This window comes from Bos indicus x Bos taurus, chromosome 10, assembly GCF_003369695.1.
Source record: "Bos indicus x Bos taurus breed Angus x Brahman F1 hybrid chromosome 10, Bos_hybrid_MaternalHap_v2.0, whole genome shotgun sequence".
Taxonomy (NCBI): Eukaryota; Metazoa; Chordata; class Mammalia; order Artiodactyla; family Bovidae; genus Bos; species Bos indicus x Bos taurus.
The window spans coordinates 95393056-95408919 of NC_040085.1; the positions used below are offsets into that span (position 1 = coordinate 95393056).

At 39.3% G+C, this 15864-nt stretch overlaps 1 protein-coding gene across 3 annotated transcripts in view; it reads left to right on the forward strand.

Moving 5' to 3' along the window:
* The window catches only part of YTHDC2 (YTH domain containing 2), a 119488-nt gene that overhangs the window by 38985 nt on the left and 64639 nt on the right, over window positions 1-15864 (forward strand). The window contains exons 1-3 of one of the 3 annotated variants that reach the window (XM_027552612.1): window positions 6747-7166; window positions 9144-9234; window positions 15381-15577. In XM_027552612.1, the coding sequence (XP_027408413.1) occupies window positions 6983-7166; window positions 9144-9234; window positions 15381-15577 (472 nt within the window). In that variant the 5' untranslated portion in view covers window positions 6747-6982. Of the gene's footprint in view, window positions 1-6746; window positions 7167-9143; window positions 9235-15380; window positions 15578-15864 lie in introns of those variants that run through there. The other 2 variants (XM_027552613.1, XM_027552614.1) reach the window with 2 other exon arrangements.

Here is a 15864-nt window from a genome sequence, read left to right on the forward strand (position 1 = left end):
AAGTTAAGTCCTTCCACAGACCATAACTATACACCAGCAAAAACAAACACTAAAACTTTAGGTCTATCTACACTAAGTTCAACTTGAAATCATTTGTAAATATTCCATATCTTCTCTAATTTTAATTTTTTCCCCAAAGCATATGTATAAAGTAGAACTGCCGGGTTTCACCCTAAGCAACAGAAATTTCTAGGAGTATAGAAAAATGTTAGATAATGAAGAATCTGATTAACCTTATAATTTATTGATATATAATATAGGTAAATATTCTCTTTTATTTCAACAAACATATTCCATACTCTTACTAGGTACTGCTGCTGCTGCCAAGTTGCTTCAGTCTTGTTTGACTCTTTGCAACCCCATAACTATAGCTCACCAGTCTTTTCTGTCCATGGGATTCTCCAGACAATAATACTGGGGTGGGTTGCCCTTTCCTTCTCCAAGTAGGACTATGAATATTTCGGCATTTATTCCAAAAGAAAAGAAGAAAGAAAAAAGCAGCACACATCAGATCAATGCTTGATATTTACATCTTATGTCAAACTCACAGCAATCCTATAAAAAAATAGGATTTTTTAGGATTTTAAAAAATCCTATAAAATGAATATTAAACATACCCATTTTATGGATGGGAACATGAAGCTGGGAAGGCAAAGTAAATAGTCAATTCACAAAGCTTATAAATGATGGAGCCAATAAACAGTGGAATAAAGAAGTTATGGAGGGAGATTAGATATGTGTCTGACCCCACATAAAACGTTTTCAGTTTCCTCACAATATATTTGGTGAATTCAAATATAATCTTCTACTTATGATTTGTCCTGGAATGAAGCTAGGCCTCAGAAGCAGCTGGGCCTGGTTTCCATTACCTCATTGATTATTGCTAGCATGACATTGGACCAGTTTTAACCTTATCCAGCCAGTTTCCTCATTTGTATCTGAGGCAATATAACTACTTCATATGGTTTCATGAGGATTGGAAAAAAAAAGTGTGCCCCTGGGCACTTAATAAATTGTGGCATTATTATTGCACAGCTGAGGAATTTAGGTTACACAGAAATCAACATAGTATTAATAGAAAATGTCCACACAGTTCACTGGTAACCATGCCAGGACCAGGGTACAGGACCCATTTCTGCTTATCAAGAACTCTTTCCAGTGGCCAGTCAAACTGATTTAGTTCATTTCAGTTCAGTTGCTCAGCCATTTCTGACTCTTTGTGACCCCATGGACTGCAGCACGCCAGGCCTCCCTGTCCATCACCAACTCCTGGAGTTCACTCAAACTCATGTCCATCGAGTCGGTGATGCCATCCAACCACCTCATCCTCTGTGATCCCCTTCTCCTCCTGCCTTCAATCTTCCCCAGCAGCAGGGTCTTTTCAAATGAGTCACTGCTTCGCATCAGATGGCCAAAGTATTGGAGTTTCAGCTTCAGCATCAGTTCTTCCAATGAATATTCAGGACTGATTTCCTTTAGGATGGACTGGTTGGATCTCCTTGCAGTCCAAGGGACTCTCAAGAGTCTTCTCCAACTCCACAGTTCAAAAGCATCAATTCTTCAGTGCTCAGCTTTCTTTATGGTCCAACTCTCACATCCGTACATGATACTAGAAAAACCATAGCCTTGACTAGACGGACCTTTGTTGGCAAAGTAATGTCTCTGCTTTTTAACATGCTGTCTAGGTTGGTCATAACTTTTCTTCCAAGGAGTAAGCGTCTTTTCATTTCATGGCTGCAGTCACCATCTGCAGTGATTTTGGATCCCCCCAAAATAAAGTTTGACACTGTTTCCACTGTTTCCCCATCTATTTGCCACGAAGTGATGGGACCGGATGCCATGATCTTTGTTTTCTGAATGTTGAGCTTTAAGCCAAAGTTTTCACTCTCCTCTTTCACTTTCATCAGGAGGCTCTTTAGTTCTTCTTCACTTTCTGCCATAAGGGTGGTGTCATCTGCATATCTGAGGTTATTGATATTTCTCCCGGCAATCTCGTTTCTAGCTTGTGTTTCATCCAGCCCAGGGTTTCTCATGATGTACTCCACATATAAGTTAAATAAGCAGGGTGACAATATACAACCTTGAGGTACTCCTTTCCATATATGGAACCAGTCTGTTGTTCCATGTCCAGTTCCAACTGTTGCTTGCTGACCTGCATACAGATTTCTCAAGTTACTTTGGTAGCATGTGAGATGAGTGCAACTGTGTGGTAGTTTGAGCATTCTTTGGCATTGCCTTTCTTAGGGATTGGAATGAAAACTGATCTTTTCCAGTCCTGTGGCCGCTGCTGAGTTTTCCAAATTTGCTGGCATTTTGAGTGCAGCACTTTCACAACATCATCTTTTAGGATTTGAAATAGCTCAATTGGAATTCCATCACCTCCACTAGCTTTGTTCATAGTGATGCTTCCTAAGGCCCACTTGACTTTGCATTCCAGGATATTTGGCTTTAGGTGAGTGATCACACCATTGTGATTATCTGGGTCATGAAAATCTTTTTTGTATTTCTTCATTGTATTCTTGCTACCTCTTCTTACTATCTTCTTCTTCTGTTAGGTCCATACCATTTCTGTCCTTTATTGCACCCATCTTTCAATGAAATGTTCCCTTGATATCCCTAATTTTCTTGAAGAGATCTCTCGTTTTTCCCATTTGTTTTCCCTATTGTTTCCCTCTACTTCTTTGCATTGATTGCTAAGGAAGGCTTTCTTATCTCTCCTTGCTATTCTTTGGAACTCTGCATTCAAATGGGTATATCTTTCCTTTTCTCCTTTGCCTTTCACTTGTCTTCTATTCACAGCTATTTCTAAGGCCTCCTCACACAACCGTTTTGCCCTTTAGCATTTCTTTTCCTTGGGGATGATCTTGCCTCCTATACAATGTCCTGTGTTCTATACAACAGACCTGTGTTCTATTCCTGGGTTGGGAAGATCCCCTGGAGAAGGTAAAGGCTGCCCACTCCAGTATTCTGGCCTGGAGAATCCCATGGGCTGTATGTAGTCCATGGGGTCACGAAGGGTTGGATACGACTGAGTGACTTTCACTTCAGTATACAATGTCATGTACCTCTGTCCATAGTTCTTCAGGCACTCTATCAGATCTAATCCCTTGAATCTATTTATCACTTCCACTGTACAGTTGTAAGGGATTTGATTTAGGCCATAACTGAATGGTCTAGTGGTTTTCCCTACTTTCTTCAATTTACGTCTGAATTTGGCAATAAGGAGTTCATGATCTGAGCCACAGTCCGCTCCCGGTCTTGTTTTTGCTGACTCTATTGAACTTCTCCATCTTTGGCTGCAAAGAATATAATCAATCTGATTTCAGTATTGACCATCTGGTGATGTCCATGTGTAGAGTCTTCTCTTGTGTTGTTGGAAGAGGGTTTTTGCTATGACCAGTGCGTTCTCTTGGCAAAACTCTATTAGCCTTTGCCCTGCTTCATTCTGTATTCCAAGGCCAAATTTGCCTGTTACTCCAGGTGTTTCTTGACTTTCTACTTTTGCATTCCAGTCCCCTATAATGAAAAGGACATCTTTTTTGGGTGTTAGTTCTAGAAGGTCTTGTAGGTCTTCACAGAACCATTCAACTTCAGCTTCTTCAGCATTACTGGTCAGGTCATAGACTTGGATTAGTGTGACACTGAATGGTTTGCCTTGTAAATGAACAGCAATCATTCTGTCATTTTTGAGATTGCATCGAAGTACTGCATTTTGGACTCTTTTGTTGACTATGATGGCTACTCCATTTTTGCTAAGGGTTCCTGCCCACAGTAGTAGATATAATGGTCATTTGAGTTGAATTCACCCATTTCAGTCCATTTTAGTTTACTGAGTCCTAGAACGTCAACATTCACTCTTGCCATTTCCTGTTTGACCACTTCCAATTTGCCTTGATTCATGGACCTAACATTCCAGGTTCCTATGCAATATTCCTCTTTACAGCATCTGACTTTACTTCCATCACCAGTCACATCCAGAACTGGGTAGTATATTTTGCTTTGACTTTGTCTCTTCATTCTTTCTGGAGTTATTTCTCCACTGATCTCTAGTACCATATCGGGCACCTACTGATCTGCGAGCTCATCTTTCAGTGTCCTGTCTTTTTGTCTTTTCATACTGTTCATGGGGTTCTCAAGGGAAGCATACTGAAGTGGTTTGTCATTCCCTTCTCCAGTGAACCATGTTTTGTTAGAACTCTCCACCATGACCCGTCCATCTTGGATAGCCCTACAGGGCATGGATCACAGTTTCATTGAGTTAGACAAGGCTGTGGTCCTTGTGATCAGATTGATTAGTTTCCTGGGATTGTGGTTTTCAGTCTATCTGCCCTCTTTTGGAAAAGGATAAGAGGCTTATGGAAGCTTCCTGATGGGAAAGACTGACTGAGGGGAAAATTGGGTCTTGTTCTGATGGCTGGGGCCAGGATCAGTAAATCTTTAATCCAATTTTCTGTTGATGGGTGGAGCTGTGTTCCCTCCCTGTTATTTACCTGGGGCCAAAGTATGGTGCAGATAATGAAGATAATGGCACCTCCTTCAAAAGGTCCCATGCATGCCCTGCTATACTCAGTGTCCCCAGCCCTGCAGCAGGCCACTGCTCACCCCTGCCTAATCAATCAAATTGATTAGGATTCCAAGAATTATGAAGAAAATTTGTAAAGAATAGAGATGAAAAATCTTAATTATAGATTCTATTATACAAATATGGAAAATCAATAAATAATTATTGTATGACCATACAGTTCTTGCTGCTGATGAAATATTGACAAGATAAACAAGGTTCCTGCTCTTAAAAGGCTTATGTTGTAGTGGGAAGAGCAAATAATAAGTATATAAATAAAGTAATTTCAAACAATATTAAATGATAATGGTTTACTGTGGGAGAGCCTATCTAGATAAGGGATAATGATGATGGCTTTAATAATGAGAAAGAGGCATCCATATGAAGTATTGGGAGGGAGACTGTCATGTGCAGGAGGAAACTGTTCAAGTGGAAAGTTTCCCTGATAGTAATGCGCTTGATATGTTCAAGGGACAGGAATGAATCAGTGCATTTGAGCACTGTGAAGATGAGAATGGTCACAGATGAGCCTTATGAGGGTAGACAGATGCCAGATCATGTAGAGTTTTAAGGGTCTTAGTAAGGAAATGAAGGTATTTTAGAGTTGCAGTGCGGACTGATAACAGTGCTTTGTGTAGGGATGTTATCCTACTTGGCTTGTACAGTTTTCTCTCTGTCTGTAGGCATTGGTTCCAGGAGGCCTTGAGGATACAAAAATCCAAGTCCCTTATATAAAATGGCAGTGAGTGAAAGTTGTTCAGCCGTGTTTGGCTCTTTGTGACCCCATGGACTATACAGTCCTGGAATTCTCTAGGTCAGAATACTGGAGTGGGTAGCCTTTCCCTTCTCCAGGGGATCTTCCCAATCCAGGGATTCAATCCAGGTCTCTTGCATTGCAGGCTGATTCCTTACCAGCTGAGCCAAAAATGATGTCCAACGATACTGGAGAGGGTAGCCTATCCCTTCTCCAGGGGATCTTTCGGACACAGCAATCAAACCAGGGTCTCCTGCATTGCAGGCAGATTCTTTACCAACTTGAGCTATAAGGGAAGCCCTTAAAATAATAGTAGTATTTGCATATAACCTATACACATCCTGTTATATACTTAGAATCATCTCTAAATCACATACAGTACCTAATAGGATATAAATACTGTGTACATAGTTGCAATTCATAGTAAATTCAAGCTTTGCTCTTTGGAACTTTCTGAATTGAAAAAAATTTTTTGGTTTAGTGGTTGGTTGAAACAGTGGATAAGGAACTCAAAGATACTGAGAACCAAGATCTTTTCAATGTGTTTTTAAAAAGATCATTCTAGTTACTTTCTGGATAATGGATAATAGGAAGACCAGAGTGGAAGCAGTGTGGCTGGGTTTAGGTTTGTGTTAGTGTAACTGTATAAATGAAAACGGACATTCTCATAATCTTCCTTGACTTCGCAGCCTGAAGGTTCCATCTTCCTATTCCATTACCTCACATAGCACTTACAACTACCATTTAATCATTTTTTTGGTTAGTGCCTGTTGTTCCCATCTGGGGTTGCCAAATAAGGCCGCTCAGTTGAATTTGCATTTCAGATATTGAGTAATTCTTTACTCCTAGTATTCTTGTGTTCTCAATTGTGTCCAACTAAACACTAGCTGGCCAGGCTCCTTTGTTCCCGGAATTCTACAGGCAAGAATACTGTACTGGGTAGACATTCCCTTCCCCAGAGTATCTTCCCAAGCCGGAAATCAAACCCCCTGCATCCCAGGTAGATTCTTTATTGTCTGAGCCATTAGGGAAGCCCAGGGAATTCTTCAGTCTGTGTGCTTCCAAATATTGCATGGGAAAGCCCTATACTAAAATTTTGTTCTTTATCCGACATTCAAATAAACGGGGCATCTTGTATTTTTATTTACTAAATCTGGCAACACTACCCCCAATAGAACGCAAACTCCTTGAGGGCAGGAACTCCTTCTGTCCCGTTTCCCAATGTATATCTAGGACACAGAGTAAGAGCCCACACATGCTTATTGGATGAGTTAACAAAGGATTTAACCACATAGCGATCGAATAAGGGCCCCTCGGTGAGGGTGTAGCTGAAGACCGGAGACAACGGGGAGAAACACAGCTGCCGAGCTGGAGACTGGGGTGCAGCGCCCCCAGGCCTGGGCGGCCTGCGCGCTGAGGTCACGGGCGCCGGCTCCGGTGACGTCATCACGGCCGCGCTGTTCGCCGGGCTGGAGCTTCACTGGCGCCGGCACTTCGCCGGCTGTTGTGGAGACCGAGGGCTTCTTTCTGGTGCTCCCTGCGCAGTGCAGGCCGCCTGTGAAGCCGTCCGGCCCCAGCCAGCGCCCGAGAGGCCCAGGCTCGCGGTCGTTGGCTGTCAGCCGGCAGGCCTGGCCGCTCTATCGCGGGGAGAACGTCTCCTCAGGGCCATGTCTAGGCCGAGCAGCGTCTCCCCGCGGCCCCCGGCTCCCGGTGGGGGCGGAGGCGGCCCCGCGCCCTGTTGCCCTGGGGGCGGCGGCCGTGCCAAGGGGCTGAAGGACATTCGTATAGACGAGGAGGTGAAGATCGCAGTCAATATCGCTCTGGAGCGCTTCCGCTATGGGGACCAGAGAGGTGAGGTTCCTGACAGGGACCCCGCCGGCTGCCCCACCTCCCGGAAGCCCGGCCCCTCGGTGGGCAGGGGCTGCCTCACGCGTGGGAGGGAAGACGGCCCGGCCCGGGCGGGGGGCAGAGGCCGGCGTGGTCGCCCTCTCCTGGGCTGCGAGGAGCCGCAGAGTCCTGCGGGTCAGCCAAGTTTCGGGACCCTTCGTGGGGTCCGAAAACGAAAAAATCAGGTTGCTCCGTAGCAGGAGGCATTTCTTTTCCTAGGGAGAGGGCTTCCGGTAGCTTTGCCACAACTCTTAGGTGTTGTTTAGCCCCTGCTTTTTTTTCTTTTTTCTAAATCGAGGTAGGTTTAGCACCCCACTCCAGTACTCTTGCCTGGAAAATCCCATGGACGGAGGAGCCCGGTAGGCTGCAGTCCATGGGGTCGCAAAGAGTCGGACACGACTGCGCGACTTCACTTTCACTTTTCACTTTCATGCGTTGAAGAAGGAAATGGAAACTCACTTCAGTGTTCTTGCCTGGAGAATCCCTGGGACGGGGTACCCTGGTGGGCTGCCGTCTATGGGGTCGCACAGAGTCGGACACGACTGAAGCGACTTAGCAGCAGCAGCAGCAGCAGCAGCAGGTTTAGTTTGAGTTAAGGAAGTAGAGAAGCGGAAGGAAACGGTTCAGATAAATGAAGTGGCAACATGCAGTCCTTTGCTTAAATCCTGGAAGCATCACTCTATTAAATAGTTTTAAAAAAAGGAGTTAAACTCCTGGTAGACAAAGCATCTTCCACACCTCTTAAGGTTAGAAAGCGACTTGAGTCACACAGCGCAGAATCAGCAGTCGACCTGTGATCAGTACAGCATATATTAAGTGCTCATTCTGATTTGGTGGTCTAAATACAAGACCCCCTTACTCCGGAAGCTTAATTAAAAGCGTCTTAAAAAAAAAAAAAAGAAGAAGAAGAAAACAGATATGAAGCCCCAGAAATATGCAACATATCCAGTCTGAGATAGTAAAATATGAATTCTGTGCAGTTTTGAAGGCAAAGACAATGGAATCTGATGCTGAGCGTTCAAAATTCTTGAGCATACCTCATCATTGAAGGAAATAAGCATTTTGTTAATAAACAAGTAAGTTAAGATAGTAAACTTCGTCAGTTTTTATAGGAGCTCAAGATTTCAGCACAGGTAAGAGTAGTAATCTTTGGTGAACATCAGAGTCCTTTATCATATTTAGGTTTAAGTGTTACTGATACCAGAATTCTGGTAGACATTAAGTGGTTAATTAGTACAGGTATATCTGATTATTACATTTTATTGTACTTTGCAGATTTTTTAAATAGTTTTTTCTTTTTTAAACAGTTGAAGGTTTGTGACAATTCTCTGTTGTCGAATGATGGTTAGCATATTTTATCAATAAAGTATTTTTAAATTACTGTGTATACATTGTTTTTTAATACATAATGCTATTGCACATTTAATAGACTATAGTGTTCAGTTCAGTTCAGTTTAGTCGCTCAGTCGTGTCCAACTCGTTGCGACCCCATGAATCGCAGCACGCCAGGCCTCCCTGTCCATCACCAACTCCCGGAGTTCACTCAAACTCAAGTCCATCGAGTCAGTGATGCCATCCAGCCATCTCATCCTCTGTCGTCCCTTCTCCTCCTGCCCCCAATCCCTCCCAGCATCAGAGTCTTTTAGTGTAACCATAAATAGGGCCAGGAACAAACTAGCATAGGCCCTGGAAACCGAAAAAATTTGTATGACTTGCTTTATTATTTTTTATTATATTTGTTTTATTGCAAGAGTCTGCAACCAAACCCAAAATCTCACTGAGGTATACCTGTATCGACTTTTCACATAAAATGTGGTAAATGTGATTATATGCTTATATGATTTTTTCAAATTTTATAAATATATGTGTACTGAAATACCTTGAAAGAAATTTGCCTATCAAGTAAATGATGCATTGTGGGTTTTTTTTTTTTCCATATAGAAATGGAATTTCCTTCTTCTTTGACCAGTACAGAAAGAGCCTTTATTCATCGATTGAGTCAGTCTCTTGGTTTGGTTTCTAAAAGTAAAGGGTAAGCTGATAACTTTTCTTAATTAAAAAAACTTTACTGAAAAAGAGAAAGGTTTTTGACTAAATAGTTAAACCATTTTAGATTCACATCCTTAATTATATTGTATATAGAAGATCTGATTTATGTTTGTACCAAACTCAGCTCTTTGCTTTTCTTCCTATCCCCTTTTTTTTGTTTTCCCTGGTTGGAGAGAGTGGGGGAAGAAGGTAAATTTTAAGATGTTAGTAAAATGGTTTAAAAGTTGAAGTTGATTGCATTCAGAAAGATATTTTCTTTTTTTATAGAAACCAAAACTCTTTTTTTTTCCTTGAAGAATGGATAACCTTAAAATAATAAATACAATTATTAACAGAACTTCTCTCTTTCAAAGCTACTGTACTATAATGGTATGCTTTGGAACACATGCTTGTTGTTTTCTTTCATACCAAGTCACAAAGCTGATGATTAGAAATGATTAAATAAATGGAACTTATGTTCACTCCTGAGTAAAGATCTTTTTTTTAATCTAGAATTAACTTTGTTAATTTAGCAAATTAGTCTTTCTCTCTCTCTCTCTTTTTTTTTCTTTTGTGCCTGGTATTATGGTTCCATTATACCTATTTGAGAGGTATGAAGAAAAGGGCAAGAAACCTAGATTCTACTCCCAGTCTCTCAGTGCTTCATTGTTTAATTTGATCATGTCCCTTAACTTTAAATGCCAGTTTTGTTTTTTTTTTTTAATGTAAAAAAATGAAAGAGTTAATCTCTTTGTGGTAGTTGAGATTCTGTGATCCTGCAGTTTATTTTGAGCTTCTTACTTGAGTTTTAAAAACAGATTGCAGAATTACTGTGTGATAATTTACAGTTGTTTTTCTGATCACTTTTTTTTTTTTTTTACTATCCTTTCTTTTGAAATGAAGCTATGTGTGTTGGATTTTGTTTTTCATCTCCTTTTAGAGAGTTGAATTTACTTTGAATTGATTTTTTTTTTTAATAACTGTTCACCTTTTGGTAAAAATACTCTTGTTGGAATAGCACTTGTTTTGTGTTCTTTACTATATCTTTATGCTTTCTTAGAAATTCCAGTCAAATATTCCCATACCCCGGATTTTACCTCCTTATAATTTGTTTCATTTTTCCTGAACTGGTATCACTATGTTTTGGTTCTAAGAGCACACTTTTCTGAGTCTTTAATTTGTTCATGAATAAAACAAAATTGTTTCCTATTCCTCTTAGTCCAAGTTAGATAAAATGAAACTTACAAAGTAAATTTGTTAAAACCTTGTAGAGAGAATAGATATAAGTATAAGAAAGCAGGTTTTCCAAGTACAGTCTTGTGATTGCTGAAGGTGCTGCTTAATAGGTATCCAAGTATTTTGCTTAGGCTTCCCAGATGGCTCAGTGGTAAAGAATCTGCCTGCCAATGCAGGATATACAGGAGATGCTGTTTCGATCCCTGGCATGGGAAGATCCCCTGGAGGAGGAAATGACAACCCACTCCAGCATTCTTGCCTGAGAAATCCTCTAGACAGTGGAGCCTGGTGGGACATGGAGTCACAATAGTCCAACATAATTTAACGACTGAGCACACACACATGCAGGCACGCATGCAAGTATTTTTCTCACCCTACAACAAGACCTCCCTTTCAGATTTTAATTATTGCCTCCCTTACCTTTTGCCCTAGAAGATTGAATGCTGCACTCCCCCTCTCTTCCCCTAGCTAAAATAAGAAAATTGGGTTAAAAGTGAGGAAGCCTGTTAGTGAAGTTTTGGAAATCCATTAAAACCCTGTGATGTACAGAAATAATAGTAACAGTAGCTAACATTTATTAAGTGCTTTTGTGTGACAGGCATTGTGCTAGGTGCTTTAAGTAAATTATCATTTGATCCTCAACATTCTTGTATGGTAGGTTCTACTTTTTTAATACCTGGTTCCTATATAACAGATGAGGCAAGTCAAGCTTGGAGATATTAGTTTTCCTAAGTTCACACAGCTAGCAAGTGGCAGAGCCAACAATCAAACATAGTTAGTGTTTAGCTAATTAATTTTTGTTGTTTGTAGTGAATTCATAGCAATGTTTTAGGAACTATGAGTAGTTAAGAGAGAAATATTAGATAATGCTCATTTCTAAGTTGTTTATAGTCCATTAAGTCACAAAAAGAAAAAAAAATTGTCACAAACATAGTGAGCATGACATGGAAATAATTGTGTTTAGTGACAAAATTAACTCAGTTTATTATTTCTGAGCTAATCATAAAAAGTACAGATTTGTGTGGTATAAATTTCAATAAATTTGTATATTTGTATTGCAGTATTGAAGATAAAATGGTTTGGAGTTAGGTCTTTGCATCTGTCTGCCTGTGCTTAGTCGCTCAGTGGTGTCTGACTCTGCCACCCGTTGGACTGTAGCCCACCAGGCTCCTCTCTCCATGGGATTTTCCAGGCAAGAATACTGGAGTGGGTTGCCATTTCCCACTCCAGGGGATCTTCCTGACATAGGGATTGAACTGGCGTCTCCTGTGTCTCCTGCACTGCAGGTGGATTCTTTACCTGCTGAGCCATTGGGGAAGACCCTCTATCTGCCTAGTGCAAGTACAGATTAAAGGGAAATGAAATTAAGTATTTGCTAGACATTAAACAAATGTGTATTATCTTTGTGAAGTGAAGTGAAAATTGCTCAGTTGTGCTTGACTCTTTGCGACCCCATGGACTATACAGTCCATGAAATTCTCCAGGCCAGAGTACTGGAGTGGGTAGCCTGTCCCTTCTCCAGGGGATCATCCCAACCCGGGAATCTAACCAAGGTCTCCTGCATTGCAGGTGGGTTCTTTACCAACTGAGCTATGAGGGAAGACTTTGAATCTTTGTATAGAGACATTAATTCCTTGGTGGCTGAGAACTTTTAAGTAGTGATTTCAGATTTTGGCTCTTCAGCAGATTTGTAAACTGTTCTCAGGTTTGTAAAGTGGGAAATAGCTGTATGGTTGTATTTGAGGTAAATTATTCAGTAACATTCTATGTAAATGCAACATTTATGTCATGGTCCATGTGCGTGTTGGAAAAGAATTTCTAGACATGAGACAGAATGAGAGGGAAATAAAGTTTATTAGAGTGGAGGATGCTGTTAGAACAGCGGGATGGCCCAAGGGAGAATGGACATTGAACAGGTCCTTGGTCTATTTTTATAACCAGGGCACAAGGAACAGAATAGGGGTCTTGCAGGGAGAAGGGGAGACAGGTTATACTGCTCAGGAGGACCCGAAATTCGTTAATAGTTACAACATTGGTGTGGTAGGGAAGGGCAATAAGGGTCTGGTTTTTCTGTTCCTACATTCCAAGGCCCTCCTTGGTTTTATCTGCTCTTTCATCCTTGGGTCACCACAATTTATTAATATTAAAATTGTATCAAATTAGATTAGTTATATCATCATTTCTTTAAAAGGAAGAAGCTATGGAAATATCAGAACTTCATTATAACGTATGATTACTTTTCCCTTTGAAAAGTTAGAAGTTACAATGTTCTTACCTGTACTTTCAGTCCATTTATACTTAAATATGACATATGTGGCTTGCATGTTACTATATTTTTAAAACTTCTTGTGTTTTAAAAAACTTTTAAAACTTCACTTATCTAGCATCTTTTCCACATTTTGCAGGTAGTTTCTAGTTAATTTTGCTTTGTGAAGGGACTACTAGATTTTCATGGTAGTGTGTTATTCTGGAATAAAATCATGGAATGAAATTTTATTGTATTAATTTACCTAAGACAACTGCTGTATAGAATGTTTTCATCTGCACAATAACAAGTGAATATTTTGCCAAAATTTCACTAATTTTTGAATTGTATATCAGTGCTACTGTGGTGTTGAATGGTATAGGAAAAGCACTAATATTGACAAGTAGAATTTTTTACTAAAACAAAAACTAGCAAGTTGGTATTATCTTTCTGTCCACCATCTATGTTCAAACCAAATTTAGTAAATTTTAAATGGTAGTGGCTAAGTATTCCCACTGCTTAATATGAGTTATTTTTATACATTGTTTTGTTGTCTTTTGCAACCCCATGGACTGTAGCCCACCAGGCTCCTCTGTCCATGGGATTTTCAAGGCAAGAATGCTGGAGTAGGTTGCCATTTTCTTCTCCAGGGGATCTTTCTGACCCAGGGATCAGAGTGGCATCTCCTGCATCTCCTCTTTATCACTGAGCCACCAGGGAAGCTCATTCTTATACATTAATTCTGTATGATTATTAGGCAATCTGTGTTGGGAAAGTTTCAATCTAACCTGTTAATTTAGTTGTGAGCTTACAGAGGAAAAAGTGTATTTTCCTCAACTTTGTAATCCTGGCCTCTAGCATAGTCCCTGGCATACAGTAGGTATTCAGTATATGATGAATGATTGAATAAAAGAGAATTAAAAGTAAAATCTAGAAAACTTTGCTGAGATGATTTTTGAGAAAATTAAAACATCTTGGAACTGATAGACATATTCGAGATTTTAAAATTAATGGTTCTACTGTGTCAGAGAAGTAAATTAATTTATTTTTGATCACATTGTTACTTGAAAGTGAACACAGGCCTCTTGTGTTCTAGTGACTCTTGCTCTAGTGCTCATTTCAGCACACTTCTGGCCTTCTGTAGTTAAAATTTTATGAAGTAAATGGGAGAGAAGGGGAATGAGTGACTGATGGGAAAAGAACCTACTGCGGAGAACATCTCTAGAATCCAATAATTCTGATTTACCATGGAATTGACTAAAATTTATAGATAAGATTAAATTTTAATAAGTTCATCTTTATGTCATCATTGAAGCATCACTAAGTGCTTGTTCAGGAGTAGATGATGGCATAGAAAGGTTATAATTCATTGAGGAATTTTCAGAAATTAAAAATCTTGGTAAATTGAAGACCAAGACTTAGAAGACTTAGATAGCTAAAACTGTATAGGTTAATCTTCAGTTTCATGTCATTCTATAGTGAAGGTATTGTTGAAAAAATTTTAAATCTAATGAGAATTAGAAAAATTATACATGTCCTTTTCATTGTATTTGTGGCTTTGTTGCTCATTTTTGTAAGGTGATAGTGGCATTAACAAATTGTAAAAATGTTCTTATAAAGTTTTGGTTAACTTTTTAGTATAAGAAATGATATTTTTTCCTGGCTATAATAATTGCTTTCATTTATTATATTTAGTATGTACACAGTAACAGATACTGCCCTTTATGCATTATCTTATTTAATCATGTTAATAGTTCTTTGAGGCAGGTATCATCATCATCATCTTAGGCTCAGAGCTATTACATAATTTGCTTGTGGTCGCACAGCTAGTAAGTGGTAGAGGTAGGATTCAAATCCAAGTCCATGTGCTTTCAGAGCCTGAGCTCTTTACCAATACTACATTGTACAAGATTATAGACATGTATTATTAAATCCTTCAGGATACATCTGAGGACTTCCTTTGTGTGTGACATTGTACTTAGTACTCTTAAAGCTACAGAAGTCATCAAAAATATAATTAGGACTCATTGAAGAATCTAGTAACTTGAGAACAGTTATAAATCATCATTACCTTATAATCAAAAGCTGGAGTCGTAAACTTTGAAAGATTTCTTTTTATTTTTTTTTTCCAGTATACATCTGAAAATGCTTATCAATAATGCTGATTTTTTTTGTTCACCCACTAAACTTGGCTTTCTTAACAGGTTTTTCATGGGAGTGTGACATTACCAGCATACTGGGAAAACACTCAGTGGGATATATTAGTCTGGATCACTGTCATAACTGGACCACTGTGGCATTTTCATTATCATTTTTAGATTCTGCTGTTCAAATTGATTTTATCCCTCTGTATATTTCCCAGCATGTATTAGTTGGTGATGTTTCATCCACCATGAAGCCTGCTAAGACAAACTTTAAGGGTAAGTAAGCCTTTTTTGCTGATTAAAATTGGATTTGCAGCATTTTGAAATTTTAATTGAAAATGGTCTTGTGGCCTCTTTAGCACTCAATTCCTCTTTACTGGATTTTTTGGAGATTTTCAGCATTTTATCTCAAAGCATTTTTATCTTTTTCAATGTTTTGCTTGAGACATGTTTTCTAAGTAGCCATACATCATATGTGAACAAATTGACTTATATAGTAAATAAATGATTTTTATTAATATTCAGAAAGGGAGCAAATAGATACCTAACTGTGAAGAAGAAAGATGGATCAGAAACAGCTCATGCAATGATGACCTGTAATTTGACTCATAATACAAAACATGCTGTTAGGAGCCTAATTCAGAGATTTCCTGTCACCAATAAAGAGCGTACTGAACTTCTGCCTAAAACAGAAAGAGGAAATGTGTTTGCTGTTGAAGCTGGTATGTATTTTCTGGGGAGATTCCTTGTTTATCCTTTTATTGAATGACTATTCTTTTTCCACTTAACATTAAAACATTTTTAACATTTTAAAACAACATTAAGTAAGATTTCTCATTGTGAATAAGTTTGTTTGAAATGATTAGAATTTGTAAAACTTTTGTAATGAAATGCAGTGTTAAGGCATGTCATTAAGTTAGACAGGGTTTTTGTTTTTGTTTCTTTTTTTGCATGTTACAGTAATAGCTAACCATTTATTGAGCACTTATTGTGTGCTGGACAGCATAGT